The 19,491-nt window shown below is 35.0% G+C and overlaps 1 protein-coding gene across 1 annotated transcript; it reads left to right on the top strand.

The window, feature by feature from the left end:
• Window positions 1-247: 247 nt before the first annotated feature.
• LOC148045815 (uncharacterized) lies at window positions 248-17,263 on the top strand. Its single transcript, XM_087714376.1, has 14 exons — window positions 248-381; window positions 1,626-1,661; window positions 2,508-2,556; window positions 2,651-2,717; window positions 4,474-4,524; window positions 6,905-6,932; window positions 7,914-7,944; window positions 11,048-11,105; window positions 11,725-11,755; window positions 12,076-12,112; window positions 12,726-12,752; window positions 15,643-15,678; window positions 16,605-16,629; window positions 17,249-17,263. The coding sequence occupies exons 2-14, from the start codon at window positions 1,640-1,642 to the stop codon at window positions 17,261-17,263; spliced, it is 477 nt and encodes a 158-aa protein (XP_087570502.1). The 5' UTR covers window positions 248-381; window positions 1,626-1,639.
• Window positions 17,264-19,491: the final 2,228 nt, after the last annotated feature.

Here is a 19,491-nt window from a genome sequence, read left to right as displayed (position 1 = left end):
AGCATCATCAGCGAAGAAAACAGCAAGCACCCCAATAAACGTCCAACAATCCGCCACTGGGCGATCTTAGGCCTTGACCGCAACGAAGGAAGGGGAGGAGGCGGACCTTCGTTTTCCGCCCGCCAATGGGGAGAGGATAGCTCGAGAATTCGCGTTCGAGAGTCTCCACCGCACAGCCGACCGTTGATGTCGATCGCTATCTCTCCCCACTATTCTTTGTCCGCTTTCAGTGCGCTATCCTAACGCTTAGAAAAACCTGGAAACAGCCACAGAAAGACCGCGAGGTTGGGTTCAAGATAAAGAAAAGCGCACGCGAATAGCGTTCGACAATTCCCGCCTACTGATAGGGCTGTCTCTCAACTAAGGGCGAATGCATAGGAGGTGCGGGCGGGCGGGGCGGGGCGAGGAATAATTATTAGTGCTATGAGGCCCCAGCAGGTGGCAGCTTGTAATGTTTTCAGGGTCAGCACTCACTACTATTAGTGCTTGGATGGAGGCCACGAGGAAATAACTCAGCTTTGAGATCGACTGTGAATTAGGAAATGGTTTTATTAAGAAAAATGTTACGGTATTAAAAAAACTGAGTGGATGTCCCTAGAGGCTACAGGAATCAAGCTCAGCTTGAATGAAATTTTGATTTATAATTGTTAGTTATTTCCATTGGGAAATGCACTTCATATCCATGACATTCAAAATAAATGCAAATTGGTATAATAATAATAATAATAATAATAATAATAATAATAATAATAATAATAATAATAATAATAATAATATGAAGGTGATACCATCGGGGCACTTGGTACCATGTCTAAGAAGTTTACAAAACACATAAAGAAATTGCAGCTTCCTGCAATAATATCAACGGAACTGCAAAAAGCTGCTATGCGGGAACATCATGTATTTTAAGAAGATACTTGGTTGACACCTAGGATGCTGGCAGCAACCCCTATCAATTATTAGCACCAGTCAGTGGTATTTTTGATACATCTTTAAATGTTCACTTGACTGAGTTTTATGTTTAATAAATAAAATAAATAATTAAAAATATTTCATTTATATATCATTTGATTCCCAGCAGGTGGGTGGCTTATTATTAAAAACATTGTAGAATATGGAATAATAAGAGTTGGAAAGGACCTTAAGGTCTTCTAATCCACCCTCTGTTCAAGCAGGAGATCCTGTACTATTATTCCAGACAACTGGCTGTCCAGTCTCTTTCTTAAAAATCTTCAGTGATGGAGCATCCACAACTTCTGGAAGCAAGCGGTCCATTGATAAATTGTTCTCATTGTTATTTAACAATAAGGAACAATACAAAATTAAATAATGGAGATTGCCAATATCTCAATGATACACTTTTTATGTATGAACAGTTAGGTATATATAAATGGCAGCAGCAGGAATTTGCTATTTCTTCCCTGCTATCTTTTTATCAATTTGTCAATTTACAGTGATGGCTACTATTCCACTTTAGGATGTGAGGCACCTAGAAATGTTCTCCCATTCCCATGTAGTTTGGTAGCCTTTGGGATGCTTTGGCTTGACCTCTCCATCAAGTTTGACCAATGGAGGACAAATCATAAAATAAAGGATAAATCATTCTAATTTTATTTTTGTTGCAGGTTTTGCTTTAAAAATGCCATTACTTGAGAAACATGGTGAGGAAAAGTTCTAACATATTTAAATATTACCTGCTGGGTAGAATAAATAACATAAGTTGCAAATAAGTAGTACATAACTGGTAAACTTTCCCAATTTACCTCTGTTACATTGGAATTTAGAAGGATTTATGTTATCTTGCCAGAAGGATATTTAGAGGATGCATGTTATCCTGCCAGAAGATAGCCACTGTTTCATAGAAGTAGGTTCATTAGGTTTGAGATTGTGACTGAACTATGCTTATAATACTGACAGTTAACATTCTGTTTGAAAATACTCTGTGCATCAGACTTTAGTATTTGTAAGAAGATTTTGCTTACATAAACAATACTGAAATGCCATTTTTTCAAACCAACAAATGCTGGCTGATCTAGTAGGACTTGTGCATGTATCTCTATACACACCATTTCTCTTTTGAGAAAAAACAAACCTCTTAATAATAGAAATGTCAAGTTAACAAACTAAATTATCTATGAAATATATTTATTGTATGAGAAACATTGCACAAATAGTCGATCTTCTCTTTTCAAATTTATCATTTTTTCTAGTTTGAACTTAATAGATGCTTTCCTACCAATTGTTAACATGTTGCAATAATTTGTAAAAAATTATTACAATTTTGCAAATGTTCTCACATATAATTATATGTAATTTATTACATTTCTATTCTAATTTTTGTTTTAAAAACAATATTTATTATATCTGAATGGCTTTTACATTAATATTTATGAAAAAGAAATGCAACAGTGATAAATTCACTAGGACTCAAATCTATGTCAGCAAATAGTGATGGCACAAGTCTAATTGGAGAGGTGTGATTTAATATCATAAATGTTATTTCATAGAAAATGGTGAGCAGTTGCTGATGAAAAGTGAAACCTATCTGCAGATTTTGTAAGCATCTATTTATTTCCTTGAAAGATTGATGAGACTTAAAAAATTGTCTATAAATTAATATTGTCTAAAAATAACATTTTTGTATTTTAAGAAAAAACAAAGATCAGAGAAAGAGGCTTGTACATGAAATCTGCAGCTTTCTGGACAGCAGTCAGTCTGTAAGTAATTCATTTAAAATTTTTATATTATGAAGTTCATGGAAATAGAAGTGTTTTAACCAAAGGAAGATCACCATGTAAAACAAGGCTATACAACATTTTCAGGCTCAAAACCACTGTAATTTTGTCCTATATATCAGGAACTCTATTAAAAAAACTAATGGATTAGATCTATACAAAAATATATGTCATTTCCATTTAAATTTAAATATAGTTATTATAATAAATCTCTAGTCATACCTTTAATTTTGCCACATTAAAAAATTTCAATTTGGAAATAATATTAGATATCTGTGGGCTGCATGTTTTTTTTTTAAAGAAATCCTCACTTCTGTGGGCATTTTTCATTTTCCATGGGAGGAACAAGAAATTTGAAAACAACAATTAAAATTCATTTCCTTCACTCTTCATAACTTGTTCTGCCTGTAACTTTTACTCTACTAATATTACTTAATAGGGAGCATACCAAGGCAAACCATATGTATAATATCATGGCCAAGAAAACAATATGTAGGCAACAGAAACTGAATTTGATTTTGTTGTTCTGCATATGTTTTTACTGTGCCTTCATTTGTGCCTTCATTTGTGCCTTCATTTGAAAGAAAAATTCTTGATGATGTTGAGTTTTAGTTGAGGCAAAATATATAGTTAATTCAGAGTAAATCTTAATCTTCATTTAAAGTAAACTAGCAGTCACAAATTAAACAATATACTGATAAAAAAATACAAGGTTCACCTGTAGTAAAATAGTAAAATTCAAAAGACTTTCCTTCATATATATTTATATACCATAAACAGCTTTAGCAATAGATTTCAAAGAAGGAACTGAAAATCAAGAAAGAATGCGTGTATAATTTAGAGCTATACAGTAATTACAGTAACGTGCAAATAGACATAATGTGCAATTCTCTTTTGGAGTAATCAGGATTATACAGAATACTGAAAAATACTAAGAAATGGTAGCCATAACATAAGAAAAGGATAACTAATTAAAACTAATTTTCCACCAACACCATTAACACTATTGCTATTTATAACTTTGCAAACCATCCTAGCTTCTACCACATTTATCCAATGCTTCATATATAGCTTTTTGTTCAGCTCCCCCCTCCCCATTGAGGATCTCATCAGCACCTTCCAGAAATGACTTTCTTGGCCTTCTCTTGCTTTTGACAAATATATCCTTTTTTCATATATTTATTTGCAGTTTTATGCATTATGTCTTTCTCATTTGTCCACAAACATTACTTTTTTCTTTGTTCATTCCATTTGTTAATTCACATTTGTTATAATTTATTCTTTTTACATTGTAGGTCACTATTCTGTATGCCATGGTAGTCACCAAAACGGCATGTAGATACTGAACTCCAATACCAATACCAATCTTAACTTTGATCAATTGAGATAATGATTTTGTGATAAAATAGAGAAGCTGTAGTCTGTTATCACCTTTAGTCATATCTGTGCCAGATTCGGCATTTTCTGTTGAGAATAGTAGCAGTTAGTTTGGCACATTTTTTCAGTGTGCTACATAGTCCACTTTTAATCCAAGCATATCTATGCTATTCCATTCAAGCTGAATTAATTTAAATATTTATTTGCAAGTTACCATACTATTGCCTCTATTCCATCCATGAGGAGATATCTAAAATAATTCTATCATAGCCTTTTTGCAATTTCAATAATTAGTCTTTGCTTTACGATATGTTACTTATATCGCAAAAATAATTAGACTTTTGTGTGTGTTTTTGTTTAGGTACAGGAGATTGATGCTCTCAGAACAGAAAATAGGAAGCTAAAAAATGCGGTATCCATTTGATAATTTATTTAAGTGTATGATTGACTTACAGCATCATTCTGTGTTTCAGGATTCGATATAATGGCTATTATTTCAATGAGAACTTCACCTTATCTAATAGAATGATTTGATCTGATGATCATACATTCAGCTTCAGATTAAGTGCTGCATATTATTCATATGATCTAATGATTATTTTAATAATTTGCATTAATTCCACTTTTACCTTGAGAGTTTAGGAAGGTTTATATGGGAAATCTACTAATTTTATGCCCCAAACTTTAAAGATGGAAAAGAATATCAGAGAAAGATTAGAAATAAAATGATTATCTAGAATTCTATGGATTTATGTACAAAATAGAAAGGGAGAAATGATTGGTTCTCCTTTTTTTATATTTTTACAATTTCTGTAAATGTAATTGTGACACACTACATGCATATAGTGAACCTTGCCTGACCTCAATAAGGTTGGGCTGAAAAATCTTTAGAGACCACATATTACATATAGTTTTGAAGAGGGAACATGCATTAGAGTAAGTAGGATTAATATAATGTAAAATTATGTTATGTGGGCATCTCAGACTTTGGACTATCATAGATATTCGGATTTTTATTCGTTTTTTGTAAAGTGCACTGAATATACAGCTTTCATTTTTCTCCACTTCAAAATGAAATATACACCTCTGAGATTGAGTCTGAGGGCAAAAAGTGTTGCAAAGTAATTCAGATGTGCTAATTGCCCACCCCTGCTGTTGGTTATTCACTTGGCCTCAGTTTCATATTCTAATACCTCAGCCATTCTTGCAGCCTCTCTCCAGGAATATAATTAAAAAGGAAGGAAGAAAGGTACTTAACTTAGAAATGTTTTCCTTGAGCTAAACAAAGCACTAAATGTTGCAGACTCTCCTGTATTGTTTTGAAATGGAAAGCAGTAATGTAATATCCACTCACCTTAGCCATGCAAAGATTACTTAATTTATAATAAAAACCATGAATATTATCATCCATGTATATAAATACATTTATCTTAGAAAAGGGGCAAAAAGACAATGCATGCTTACAAAACAAAATTAAGGAAATCAGTGTAAGAAGCCCTAAATATAGTATTTAAGTTTTAGCATAAAAATATGTATTTATTTATAAAATTTATTTGCAGTCCATCTTACCATAGGTAACTCTGGGTGGCTTAAGTCATAAAAATATACATCTATATATGTACAGTTAAAATATAAATAATTAAAATCAACTTTAAAGACTGAAGACGTATGGGGAGGGCATGGACAGAGTTGATTGTTATTCAATCAACCACTTCCACTGTGATGTTCCCACCACTAGGGTGCTAAGTCAACTGTTAAATCTTTAGGCCCTTACGAAGAGATAGGAAGATTGGGGCTAAGCTCACATTGGGGAGCAAGATGTTCCAGAGGAACAACAGCAGAGAAGGCCCTTCTCCTGGACCTTCAAGCCAGAATATTCTGGCTAATGGGAACCACAGCATGCCTTCTCTGCCAGCACAGATGGTATGGGCCAATCCCAGTGGGGTGAGATGGTCCTTCAAGTAACCTGGACCCTGAATTGCACCCAGAAGTAAACTGATAACTAATTCAGCCCAAGGAACAGTGGCGTTACTGGGGGTTTCTAGGGGCCCTCATAACTGCCCATATTGCCACACTCTGCACCAGTGGTTGTTTCCGAATGCTATTCAAGGATAGCCCCATATAGAACGCATTACAATAGTTCAATTGTGAGATAACCAGGGACTAAACGATTGAGCACAGGAAATCCTTGTAGAAAGGGTAGGTTAAAAGAAATACATATTTTAATCCAAAATCTGAGTTGATACTTACGCATGACATAAAATCTTGATATTACCACATGACAAAAGAGTATAATGTAAATGTTGTAAATATTAAACTTTGGAATAAATAATATTTTTGTTGTGTTACATTTCCATAATAGCCAATTCCAGCTAGATGGATTATTATAAAAAGGCCTTAAGCTGAGGATGTCTATTTGGAAATAAATGAAATGGCTTTAAAGACATACAGATTAAAAAGGGGAATGTGATTTAGAGTACATGTGATAAACAGTTCACCATTTTTAAAAAAATCTACAACTATCTTATCTCATGTGACATAATACTGTATTCCAAAGAAGGGATATGTTTGATTTAAGAAGGAATTGTCAAATGCTATGTGATGATCACATGCTTCACAAATCATCTTTTTTCCATTTGAATCTGCATAGCCCTAATAAAACATTTAGCTTCTCTCTATTGTAGACTTTGAAATGTAATCATAGAGCTTCATAGTAATAGCAATTTTTTCAATGTATTCAGAATGTAGTTTATCATAAAGCCTAATTTAATTGTTATTCTTTTTAAAATTAGAACTCAAGGCTGCGTTATAAAACAAAAGGTATGTATTAGCAAACAAAATCTATGAGGAGGTTGTGATTTTAGAGAAGTATAGTAGTCAATATAGGTCCAGAAGGGCTAAGACTATTTGTCCCTGTTATTAATTTTAAAAATATTCTGGCTATGTCAAAAATTATCTGATGCCCTCAAGTCATTTTCTATCCAGCTACAAACTTGGATCATGTCTCTACCTAACTATGATATAAGCATGCCTTATCATTTTTTTCTGCTATGTCCAAATGATATTATACTCATCTCCTAGTTCATGAGTGAAATTCATTTTTAGCCTGTGCATTCTGACACAGTCCAAATATCACCTTAAGATATAAAGAAATATATTTAGATTTACCATGTTTTACCATGGAGAACTCTCTCTTGTTTCTTTCTAAAGCTAAGCAAATATGTTCAAATAATTTCCATGTGAAAAAGCCTATTAAGGAGATACATTATTGAAATATATGAAATCATAGATGGCCTGTAGAATGTGGACATTTCTGCACCCCCTTGACTCAAAATACTAGAAACAGAACTCAGCTAATAAAACTGATTAGAAAACATGAAAGATGAAACAAATACAAGGAAGTACTGTATACAGTGTATAATTAACCAGTGTAATCCAAAACCCAGAATATGTAATAATGGCCATTCATTTATATGGCTTTAAAAGGGGGTAGCCAGGTAGAACAACTCTATTAAGAACAAATGATACTTGCTCAGTGTTATCTGGACTGAAGTTGACATGCCTCCAATTATAGGTTACAGTAAAATATCAGTGAGAGAATGGTTTTCATCTCTAATCTGTAGCCTTGGCCCAATACAAGAGTTTTTATACTGATTTGGTTTGACTAAGTAAAGACTACAATAATAGACAAAAATAGTAATAAATATTCTGAAATAAGAAAATGTGCTCTAAGAAAATAAACTTTACTCAAATCTGGGAGGAAAGTTACTTTTTCAAAAAGCAAACTTTTTCCCCCCTCAGACTGGGCCCTGAAGAAAGAAGAATATGAGAAGTAAGTTATTATATGTTGATGACATTTTTAATATATTTGTTGAAAGGCATTTTTAATTTGTTTGTTGAAAGATTTTCGACATACCAAAGTACTTTTTTACATATTTATTTTAATGGGCTCAAGTCTAGATGAAAGCTTGGGATTGGACACAGGAATTTGGTGATGAAATGTGTTGAAGGTGGAATATACAGTGTGTGTGTGTGTGTGTGTGTGTGTGTGTGTGTGTGTGTGTGTGTGTGTGTGTGTCAACCCCTGGTAAGCCCCAATTATGGGAGGAAGCTAACTGCTTCCATCATCTGTCAATCGGCTCGTCACAAGAGTCCATCACGATAGAAACCCAATATTTTTACTGTTGCCTTTGTTATATTTGTGTTTTAATTGTGCTGATAAATAAATAAAGGGAGACTAGTATAGATCTATTTCAAGCTATTTAGCTCTCATCAGCTAGCCATACCCTTATTGGGATTTGAACCTGGGCTATATTACATACCAGGCAGATTTCTTAGCCATTAGGCCACAGGCTCTTATCCGTTATATATATTTACTTTGTGAGTGGTTGAAAAAGATTTGGAGTCTTTTCAGATCTCCCTGTACTATAAATCAATGCTGTGAAGAATTGCAGTGGAAGCAGGAGATAGTGACAAGACAGCTTCCATTGTAATCTCATGGGTGAATGAGCAGGAAGGTGCACTTGGTAGCCTGTAGTAGGTTGAGAACCAGTGGGCATAGCACATCTAAACAGCTTGCTTGGAAAGCTGGCAATAGCAGCAGCATCATTCAACTGTTTAGTAGTGCTTGGTGTTAGCCTATAAGCTGCACTAAGCTGTTGACTATCTAGTGGCATAATGGCAGTAAGAAAATTGGCAGGTGGCAGCAACAGTTTATCAGCAGAGGCTGATCTCTCAGGGATATTGACCAAGGGAAGCCTACCTTTGATAATCAGAATGGACAGAATAGACACCCAAGTAACAGTTGAGCATCTAGTGGGTATATGTATTTATAAGTGATGAAGGCCTTGAGAAATGCGGCAAAGAGATGATGCCTATAGAAACATCAAATAAGGAAGGATACAGATCACAGCTGCATAATTGACCAAGAAAGAAGCTCAGAAGAAACCTAACTTATCAAGTGTTAAAAGAAATGATGGAAAAATTGTACTTTCAGACTTGCAAGATTCTGTTAATGTAGCTGTACAATAATATAGCATTATCTCTTCTGGTTTGTTTTCTGTCTGGTATGCAAGGAAAGGCTGACATCAAACTAAGTATGCGTCTTCTGCCATTTCCTTTTATAGTTCTGAAAAGTTGGGTATGTGTGTGTGACTCATCTGAGCCTCTTTTTTCACTCATTATGAAGCTACCCTCTCTTATCTGATTGGAGCCTCTCTTATCTGATTGTCACCTAGGCAGTATCTATTCCCCATTTCTCAAGGTCTTTGTCAATACCATTACATATACAGCAAGGCCTGACTAGTTTTGTAGCTGCTATAAAACTTGACTTGCTGAGCACAATCATCTTCTCTTCTGCATGTGACAGCCAAACTCAGAGGTAAGAGTCATATAGATATCTATGATATATGAACATTTGGGCTTTAGAAGGGTACATACATTTGAATAATAAACTGGATTTAACAGATGGTATTAGAGACTAATGGCAACTGAATTGAAGATCTCCTGGATGAGAGGCGTTTTGGTGATCCCTAATTCATTAGGATTTGGGGGACCGAAAATATGGTATATGCCTCTAATTTTGCTGGTAAGAGGAGTGTGAAGTGAAGGTGTGGTGTGTTATGTATGTTTAGCCAATTGGGAGGAAGTTGGCAGTTGTTCCTGAGACTCTGATGCAGTTTGACTAAGGCTTTAGTTGCTTCCTAAAATCAGTGGGTGATTATCAGTCTTAGATCAGATTATATCTCTATGGATTGTCTCTATCCACAAAGCCTGAGAGCCTCCTGGTTTTCATAGGAACTTTAATAAACTGATTCCTCTAGGATCAGGAAGCAGGAAAAACTATATTTTTTAATCATTTGTTTAATTGGGTTCTCTAGGACTCGTTTATTGTTATAGGTCATATTTATGCAAAAATACTGCACATTCAAAAGGGTTCACAAACTTTTAAGCACCTCTGATGTTTTTTAGCTTGATTAATTTGGATTTTTGGGTTCATATTTCCATTTTAGATAATACTGTAGTACAAATGTTAGGTGGTCTGCTAATTTAATTCAGGAATTAACAATTAAAAAATAATCCTAATATTATATATCCTTGTCATGCCACTGCCACTTTCATTCCTCATTTATATTTGTGATTAAGTGACGTGGGCAATATAATTCCTTAAGTGACATGGGCAATACAGGGAGACCTCAATTTACATCCATTTGTTTAGTGACCACTTGAAGTTAAAACAACAGTGAAAAAGTGATTTATGACTGTATTCACACTTATGACCACTGCTCAATCTTCATGGTCACATGATAAAATTTTGGACTCTTCGTAACTGACATGTAATTATGATGATTGAAGCATCCGGGCGTCATGTAATCATATTTTACAACCCATCAATAAGCAAAATCAATGAGGTAGCCAGATTCACTTGACCACAGTGATAATGTAACAACTGCAGTGATTTGCTTAACAACTGTGGCAAGAAAGATTGTAAAATAGGACAAAACTCAGTTCTGCTTAGGAATGGAAATTTTGGCTCAATTATGGTTCTAAGTTGAAGACTACCTCTATCTATTATTCATATCATGGTACTTGTGTAGTTGCACTGTTTCTCCATTGTTTTTGTTTGCCTTGCTGATGAATTAATAATTAATGGTCAGCTAAAATATACCTAGATATTTTAATAATTTAAAATATATATTTTAAAGTTAAGACTCTATTTTATCAATTAAATTCCTTTACTAACCTATAAGGTTCTCTTTTTTTCTTACTAAAAATGGAATAAAAACTATAAATGTTTTAATAAAAATGATCGGCAATGTTAGCCTACAGAGCATACTGGATGCCATTTAATGTTGTTATGCTTTTTAGATAACTGACATGGTAGTAGTTTTCAATTTAAACATATGTATGTGAATTTATATTCTGCTTTTTCAAAGTGAAATTGAGAGACTTTCTGGTGAAATATCAAATTACCTGAATGTTACCAATTTCTGGGTGAGTTGATTTTTGTTTTAGAAACAATCCTTAATGTCACTTACTTTTTGCACAAAGAAGAATAGATTGGGATTTCGTGTTGTACTAAGTGATAATACAGTTTGAATATCTTTGAAAATTGTAAAATCAATAGTACTTGATTAAGACTAGCTTTGGTTGTAGTAGAAATTGAAGGAGACTCCATCCAATTTACATGTAAGTTCAACTATCTTAACAGTGATTTATTCTACAATGGCAACTGGCAGACCTTATTCAACACACAATTATTTACATTGTTTACAAATCATAAAGGATAGTATTGCCAGATCTGGAATGCACAAATTTGGATAGGCATTGGATGGCAACAGATACAGAAAAGTGCTTTCTTCTAGAAGATTTTTAACAATCCTAAGTGCTATTTAAAGAACACAAGATGTCTTAGTGTGATATGCAAATCCAACATCAATATTCTTTTATTAGCAAGTTTTAGCTACTTCAAACTTTTGCAGCCCAGATATATATCACCAGAAGAAGATTGAGTCAAAGGCAAACCTTTACATTTAAACAATATCATAGCTTTTGAACTTCTGAAGACTTTTGGCTTGGTATAATTAAATGAAAGTTAGATCTCTCCTTTCAGTATGAAGAGTCTGAACTTCTCAGTGGCCAAGGTATGTTACTAATATTTAAATAGTTACAAAAGATTCAATTTTTTAAAGCCACTTGTTTTTTGTCAGTTTGTATGAGGTTGTGATCTTACTATGAATAGCAACAGTATATTATCCTAAGTTAAGCATTATTTGATATATTAATTCCACAGTTTAAATAAACATCTTTGAAATTCTATTTTCTAATGTTAGAAAACTTTGCCTTAAACCTGAATGCTGAATATACGAAATATTTTCTGTTAAAGTGATTAGTACAAGCAAAGAGTAAATATATTTTAAAAATCCAAATATAAATGAATGTGATGTCAATTTTAATTTTATAGCAAAAAGAATATTAAGTGAACCTAAGAAGCATGTCAGGTAAGGGTAGGTTGTGTTCCATTCAACAGTTAATGCAATTAATTACTCAAAGTAATTAACTAGATATACTTATAAAATTATAGGTATTGTCATTTATTTGTGTATTCATAGTACCTCTAGCAGGGCTGGGCAAATTTTGATGGCTGGCACCTACTATTTTTTGATTCAGTAGCTCAAGTAACAACAATGAAAAAAGATGGGTGGGGCCACTTTTGTATGGATCAGTCAGTAACTTCCAATTTAGAGTCCAAATATCCACGTTTTCACATTTTTAAAACTTTTATACCTATTTAAGATTCAGGCTACAATTTTTATTCATTTATCATTTCAAACTTCAGGATGCACTTGAGGTTAAATTCTTACATCCTTACATCCATTCTTATGAATGATTGTCTTAATAGGATGTGTGTTTTTTCTATAGGTAGTAAATTAATTTATAGTTAACACATCAGATCAATAACACTGTTCAATTTCATTTGATTTATTTAAAAGTGTGAATACAATTCTAAAAATTGTGTTAAAATATTTTGGGGTTATGCATTTAGTAAAGGGTATGTATATCAGTCAATATCATTACTACTAAAATGATAATCTTCCATTTCAAAATCCACAGCACTCAAACAGATGAACTGGAGAAGAGGTAAGGATAATTATGTAGTATATTTTGTTTTGAAGTTGCTTTTAAGTTTAAAACATTGGTGTTTCTTTAAAGAAATTCCTTAAGAAATTAAATTTGGTATGTGAGAGATTATATTTCAACAAAAATACTTTTCTATCCAATTGATGTATATTTGCTAATTTTTATGAAATAAAATGGATTTTAGTAAATTAAAAATGCTTGAAGAATTACAAATGATCACTTACACTAAAATGTAAGTACAATTTTTAAAAAAATTGTAAATTATCTGCTTGTATAAACATTATTCAAAATAAGTTTCACATTGTAGAAAACCCCATTCACATAATGCCGTGCTGTAATAATTGTATTTAAATTAGTTTGCTAGCATCCCTTTTCCATTCCTAGCAATTTATATAACCATGTTTTAATTTATGAGTATAAACTATTTCATCTAATTATGCCAATTTTAACAATAAGTTGTTCATTAATTTAAATGCAAGCACAGAAGTTTTATTTGGAAGCAATTGTGCCTGATGGTAGTTGCCTCCTGTTACTTTATACCAGGGGTATCAAATTTGATTTCATTGAGGACCCCATCAGGTTGTGTTTGACCTTGTAGGCTGGGGGTAATGGTGGGACATGGCCAGGGATGGGCATGGCCATATGTTCCGACCCCCCCTCGTCCCACACCAACACATTCCGAGCCAAAGATAAGTTACGCATTTAATTAACAGACAGACAGGTCCTTGGCAGCAAACCAGCACAGACAAGCTTGGCAACAATCCAGCACAGATAAGCCATGGCAGCAATCCAGCCTGCCAAGCTCACAATAATGTTCTCCAACATTCGTTCTTGCGTTGACTTCTGCAAAAGGGGCGTGTGCACAAGCAGTACTTTTATAGTCTGGGGAGGAGCCTAATGACCACCAGCTGAGTGCAATTACATCCTATAATTGCGTAATTGTTCCTTACGCCTATTAGCCTTTTTGTTGCCGGGCATCTAGGAACAACTCCCTTGGCTCCTCCCCACTGCTGACATCAGGATCACACTCCCTTATCTCCTCCCCACTGATCCAAGGGTCAGGGGCCTCCTGGTGGCCAACCAGCCTCTCTGAGCCCTGCTCGGAGTCGGAACCCTGTCCAGGGTCCTCCACATCCTCCAGAGCCAACTCATAGGGCCCCTCGCTGTCAGAATCTGGTGGCAGCTCTAATGGCTCCTGCTGGGCCACAACACTATGGTGGGTCTGAACAGACACTAAACAAATGGTTGTAAGTCAGGGACTCCCATTATTTTTGAGTTGTAGCATATACTCATTACCCTTTGACTCACAGAGCTGCTTGCAGATATTTTCAGGTGAAGATGAAGGGAATGCTTACCTGGATTTTCTAACTAATCTTTTAAAACTTCCAAAGTGGAGTTTGTGTTTGGGATAGTAACTGCTACATTTCACTCTCAAATATCGTTCAACTGTAAAACACTCTCAGATTCCTTTCTTTAAGAGAAGTAATAAAACTTCATGGGGGCGGGGGGAGTGGTAAGGCATTACTATAGTAAATTAATTTTTATTTTTTTAAACCTCCTGATGGCTTCAATTAGTCCTTCTAATTCAGCCTTTCTTAAGGGTTTTGATTGCATGGGCTGCCTTCTCAAAAGTCACTGGAGCAATGAAGAATAATTAATTTCTTTAGGGTATACAGTAAATGCCAAGGGTTGGTGATACTATTCAAAAGGTAGATCATACAGCTTACCATATTACATTACAGCTTACCACTCATTACATTGTTCAACACCCCCCCCCCCCCTCGTGACCTGGTTTTGGCCAACAGAGTGCTGCAGGAGGCCATGGTGGATGAAAACAGGCTGTGTCCCTCCTCCCCCCCATGTCCCATTTTCAGCCAGCAGAGGCACCACCGGCAGGTCCTTTGATATTTCTAGGCCGGTCCCATAGGCTAGATCTAAGCACCCACAGGGCTGGATCCGGCCCGCAGGCCTTGAGTTTGACACCCCCGTTTTATATAGTACTTTTCTCTATGTAAATATAGAGATGGGTGAAGGGAGAGTTAAATTGAACTATTACTTTTTTTATTTGCTATGGATATTATGCCCAGAGAATTAAATTCCAATATCATATTGAAAGCCAATATATCAAATGTGGACTACACATTAGTTTACAATAATTGTGTGGCAGGGTTTTGTTCCCTCCAGCCCTCCTTTCCTACATAACATGAGGATGCATAGTAAGCCTAGGAAATCTGAATTGCATAAATCTAAACAAGTACAATATAAAACAGCAGTAACAATTTTCGGTATCCTTTTGCTACCATCTAATGGTCATACACAATGTTGCAATCTACATATGTAGCCCAAAATATAGGTTAGTGATGGCTAACCTTTTTGTCATCACATATCAAAAGTGCACACACACAACTGCATGCACATGCGCCCTTATCCATAATGCAATACATGTGTAACACCCCCATGTGCCCCACTCCCTGCACATGTATGACCCCCCATGCTCCCCCCACCCCTGCTCACATGAACCCCCCCCCGTGCCCCATTTTGGGCCTAGCAGTCCTCCCTGAAGCTTCCTGGGACCAAAAACGGGCCACAAGGGATGCAATCCCCCACGCTTCCCCCCGCCTCTGTACATGCGTGCATCCGCCCTCCTGCGCATGCACTGCAGAGACCCAAAAATTAGCTGGCTGATGGGAGGTGCTCCCACATGCGCGGAGGAGCTGAGCTGGGGTGACAGTTTGTGTGCCTGCAGAGAGGGCACTGCATGCCACTGTGGTATACATACCATAGGTTCGCCATCATGGGTGTAGCTGGTAGTTTCATACTGCATTCTGATCATGAGATGAATGGCTAATAGTTGTAGTGAGAAATAACTAAGTTTCATTTTACCCCACAGAACAATTGAAACTCAAACTGAAGAATATGATTCAAGGTATTAAGAAATATTTTTTTATTTAAAAGGATGCATGACAAATACAAAGTGTAATCTGATCTTCTGGATTCTACAAATTAATGAGGTTGAAAAGGCACAAAGAGATAAAACTGGATTGAGGTTGTTTATTCTTTTCACTCTTGATTTTTTTTTATTTAAGGGGATTTCCGTTAATTTATTTGTTATCCATTAATCTGGTTCACCCAAAGTATTATGTTAGGTCTATCATGACATTCAAATTTATCATTTATTTTTTTCTTAATTTTAGTGAATGCTTTCTTTTAAGTTCACTTGTTGGAAAACTTCAACTGTCTCTAAATATATAGCTAGGAGACCCAAAGAGTTATAAAAAGAGAGTGTTCCAGCCACAGTATATAACAGGTATCTGTAAAGCTCTTGAGAGGATCAGATTTCTCTCACACACAATAATTGTGATTAATTAGGCCAGTATGAGGAGATATTCTTCCAATTTGGAAAAAGAAACCCAGAAAGTGTTACCCAAATAGTCATAAATTGGAAACAATAGTGGTTGATAGGAATGGCAGTCTATAGCTGCCTTTATCTTGTCATGCTATCTGAACAACTACAGCACTCATGGGTAAATCTCTTATCCATGATTTAAGTTACACTAGGTTAAATGCTTTGAGCAAACATCAATTGATTCAGGTTAGCCAAAGACATTCCATTTAAAAGGAAAAGACAACATTACTAAACTGTGGTGTAGAAGTTGATAAGATCTAAATCAAAATCAACTAAATGTTCAAACTTTGCCCTGATTTGATTACAGAACACATCAAAACTATCATATTGTGCTTAGAGAGAATTGTCTTCAAGTAGATTTATAGCTAAGGGCTTTAGATAAAATTATAGTTTACATCTCAGACTATGAAATTGATTGAATTATTATTTCTCCCCAATCAATTTAGTTATATTGTTGAAGACTACAGTCAGGTAAGCAAACAGGTAGATTTTTTATATAAAAGTATAGGTAGTCCTCGACTTACGACCACAGTGGAATGCAAAATTTCTATTGTTAAGTGAAACATTTGTTAAATTTTAAGACCTTTCTTGTCACAATTGTTAAGTGAATCACTGAAGTTGTTAAGTTAGTAACATGGTTGTTAAATGAATCTGGTTTCCCCATTGAGTTTGCTTGTCAGAAGGTTACAAAAGGTGCTCATGTGATACTGTAACTGTCATAAATATGAGTCTGAATTTTGATCATATCATCATGGGAATGCTGCAACACTTATAACTGTGTGAAAAATTGTCATAACTCACTTTTTTCAGTACCATTGTAATTTTGAACAGTCACTAAATGAACTGTTTTAAGTCAAGGACTACCTATATGTATTAATGGACATTTCAAAAAATGTTGGATTCTGTATATTCCCATTCCATTTACTAGCTAGTTTAGAAATGTGGGATGTTGACTTCATTCAGTTTTAAGAACAATAGCATGTCAACTGCTTTAAGTTTGGAATATCTAGGTTACTTTATGGTGAAAATTGTAATATAAATGTTAGGACTTTGTGTGCATTTTTAAAAATTGCCTTTGTTTTCTTTTCAGGGTGAATCTGAGTAGCAGAAATCCAGTATAAATATAATCTAAATACTGGAGAATATTTATGTTTCACATTTTAAATTTTATTGAATGTATTAAAATATTTATATCTATATGACAAATAAATATATTTTAATCTGCCATAATTTGGGTCAATTTTTTAAATTGATTACAAGCTGGGTTACAGAACCTGCTGATGTTTGGAACAATGACATACATCCATATTACCTTACCAAGGATTTTATTTCATTCAGTAAAGTGCGGAACTGTAATATTTATCAATTTAGTAAAATCACCTGCATTTAATCACAAGGACTCTACCTCTTCATTTTGCAATAATGAGGCATAAAATACCTCACTTCAATAGGAACAAGGGGAAATACAAATTGTATGATATTGTTACCTTTGTATGCCACTACACACACCTCATATAAAGAAAAATATTTAAAACATCTGCACTAGGTAATCAATCTCCAATTAAAAAGCAATAAAATGACAACTCAGACATAAAATAACTCAAAAATGAAAGTAGAATAGGCTCCAGAATATTCGTTCTCAGCATGCTTCTAAGTGATTTTGAAGATAAGACAAGCCATTCTAGCCACACTGGCTGGTCTCATCTTTATTTTTGTTATTTCGTCTTATCTATTTTATCTATGCTATGGTACAATTTAAAGTGCTGGTTTGACCTAGAAAGCTCTTCACATTATATATGGGTACCAACAGGACTGATTGTTCCAACCAGAACTGGCCTCATCTATTAGGTTACCTAAAGAGAAACTACACCTAATGCCCTACTTCTGGAAAGAAAAAGAAGCAAGAGACATGAGGCAAATCTTGGCAGCAGAAGTACTAATTATTTGTAGCATCTTCCCTTTTGAAGGGAGATTTGATGTTGGAATCCATTCCAGGTGTTTGTGTGCAAGGCGGGTTTTGCCTGCCTGAAACACACACACACACACACACACAGAGGGATGGAGAGAGACATCTTACCAGAAACATCTTTCCGACCTAACGGCCAGGACTCACTATGCAGCCTCATGTAACATGAACTATGTGAGCCAGCTACTCCCACACATGCCCCTTCTCCCCCCTATGCTGTGCTGTAACTTTCTATTCCCCCTCTCCCCTCCCAATACCATGCAACTTGTAACTTTCTATTCCCCCTTTGCCCACCCTTTGCCATGATGTGATTTTCTATTGGTTTATTTGTAGAATGCAGTGATTTTTCATTAGTTTACTTGTACCATGTGTGATTATATATGCCTTTTGATACGCTCTTTTTTGATGACGCTGTAACTAACTTTTCTAATAAAAGAGACCTTCGATGTTTCATTCGAAGCTAGCTCATCCCGAGGAATTCTGTCTGGTGTTTTCCTTTTGATTAGGCAAGGACACATGAGCGGCCCTCCAGTGTGGCAACAATGCGGCAGATTGATAGCATAGGTGCAATGTGCTCCTAATCAAGGGGCCTTGTTAGCATTTGGGACATGGCATTCTGAACTAACTATAGTTTTTGAATGGACATGAGTAAGATTTTTTTTTTGTCTCAGGTAATACTGCAAATGTCAGAGTTGCAATCTATTCCCAGAAAATATAATACGAATATTTTTACTTTATCATGAAACATGATATTTTTAGTGTTTTTATTTTTTTACTTTTAATCTGTCCAGTTACTAACTGGACAGATTAAAGGGCCTTGATCTTTAAGTGGATTTATGTAATCTTTGGCCTGCCCAGTACTAAAATCTTTGGCCAGTATTAAAATTTATAGCATGGCTTGCTAACATAAAGAATGCAATGTTATTTAGACCAAAATGATTAGCTACACTGAAAACAAGAGGCAGATCTGTTCCAAGCTTCAGAATTTAGGCTGCTGTTTCTGTGTATAATAAAAAAATGAAGATCAACCAGTTTCTTGGTTTCTTGATGTTATATATATCATCGGCCGTATCTGTGGGTGACTAATTCATTAGGGCTGCAATTTTTTTTTTCATAGTCTAGTTGCATACAGTAATTATTTTTGCCCACATCTGGTAGCCTTACATTCTTTCAGATTAAAAGCTAAACTGCTTTTTATATTCACATTTGGACTGATTTTTAGACTTTTGGTTTTATTTTCATAGCATCTTGCCTGGTGAAATTCTGGGAAGTTAAAAACTTGTTGCCTTATGACATTTTGGGCGGCCGTGAGAGTATTTGCTCAACTAACTTCCGGGGAGGGACTTGCCGTCGCCGGCAGCTTAACT

Source organism: Thamnophis sirtalis, unplaced genomic scaffold (genome assembly GCF_051295495.1).
Source record: "Thamnophis sirtalis isolate CommonGarterSnake01/CBP01778 unplaced genomic scaffold, rThaSir2_p1.2 scaffold_4, whole genome shotgun sequence".
NCBI lineage: Eukaryota > Metazoa > Chordata > Lepidosauria > Squamata > Natricidae > Thamnophis > Thamnophis sirtalis.
Note: the sequence above shows the minus strand (reverse complement) of the source record. Positions and strands in the feature narration are given on the sequence as shown.

Coding starts and splice junctions, on each gene's coding strand:
- LOC148045815 (XM_087714376.1), top strand. CDS start 1,640: ATGCCATTACTTGAGAAACATG. Junction 4,525..6,904: donor ATAGGAAGCTAAAAAATGCG/GTATCCATTTGA, acceptor TTTTAAAATTAG/AACTCAAGGCTGCGTTATAA. Junction 15,679..16,604: donor ACTGAAGAATATGATTCAAG/GTATTAAGAAAT, acceptor CAATCAATTTAG/TTATATTGTTGAAGACTACA.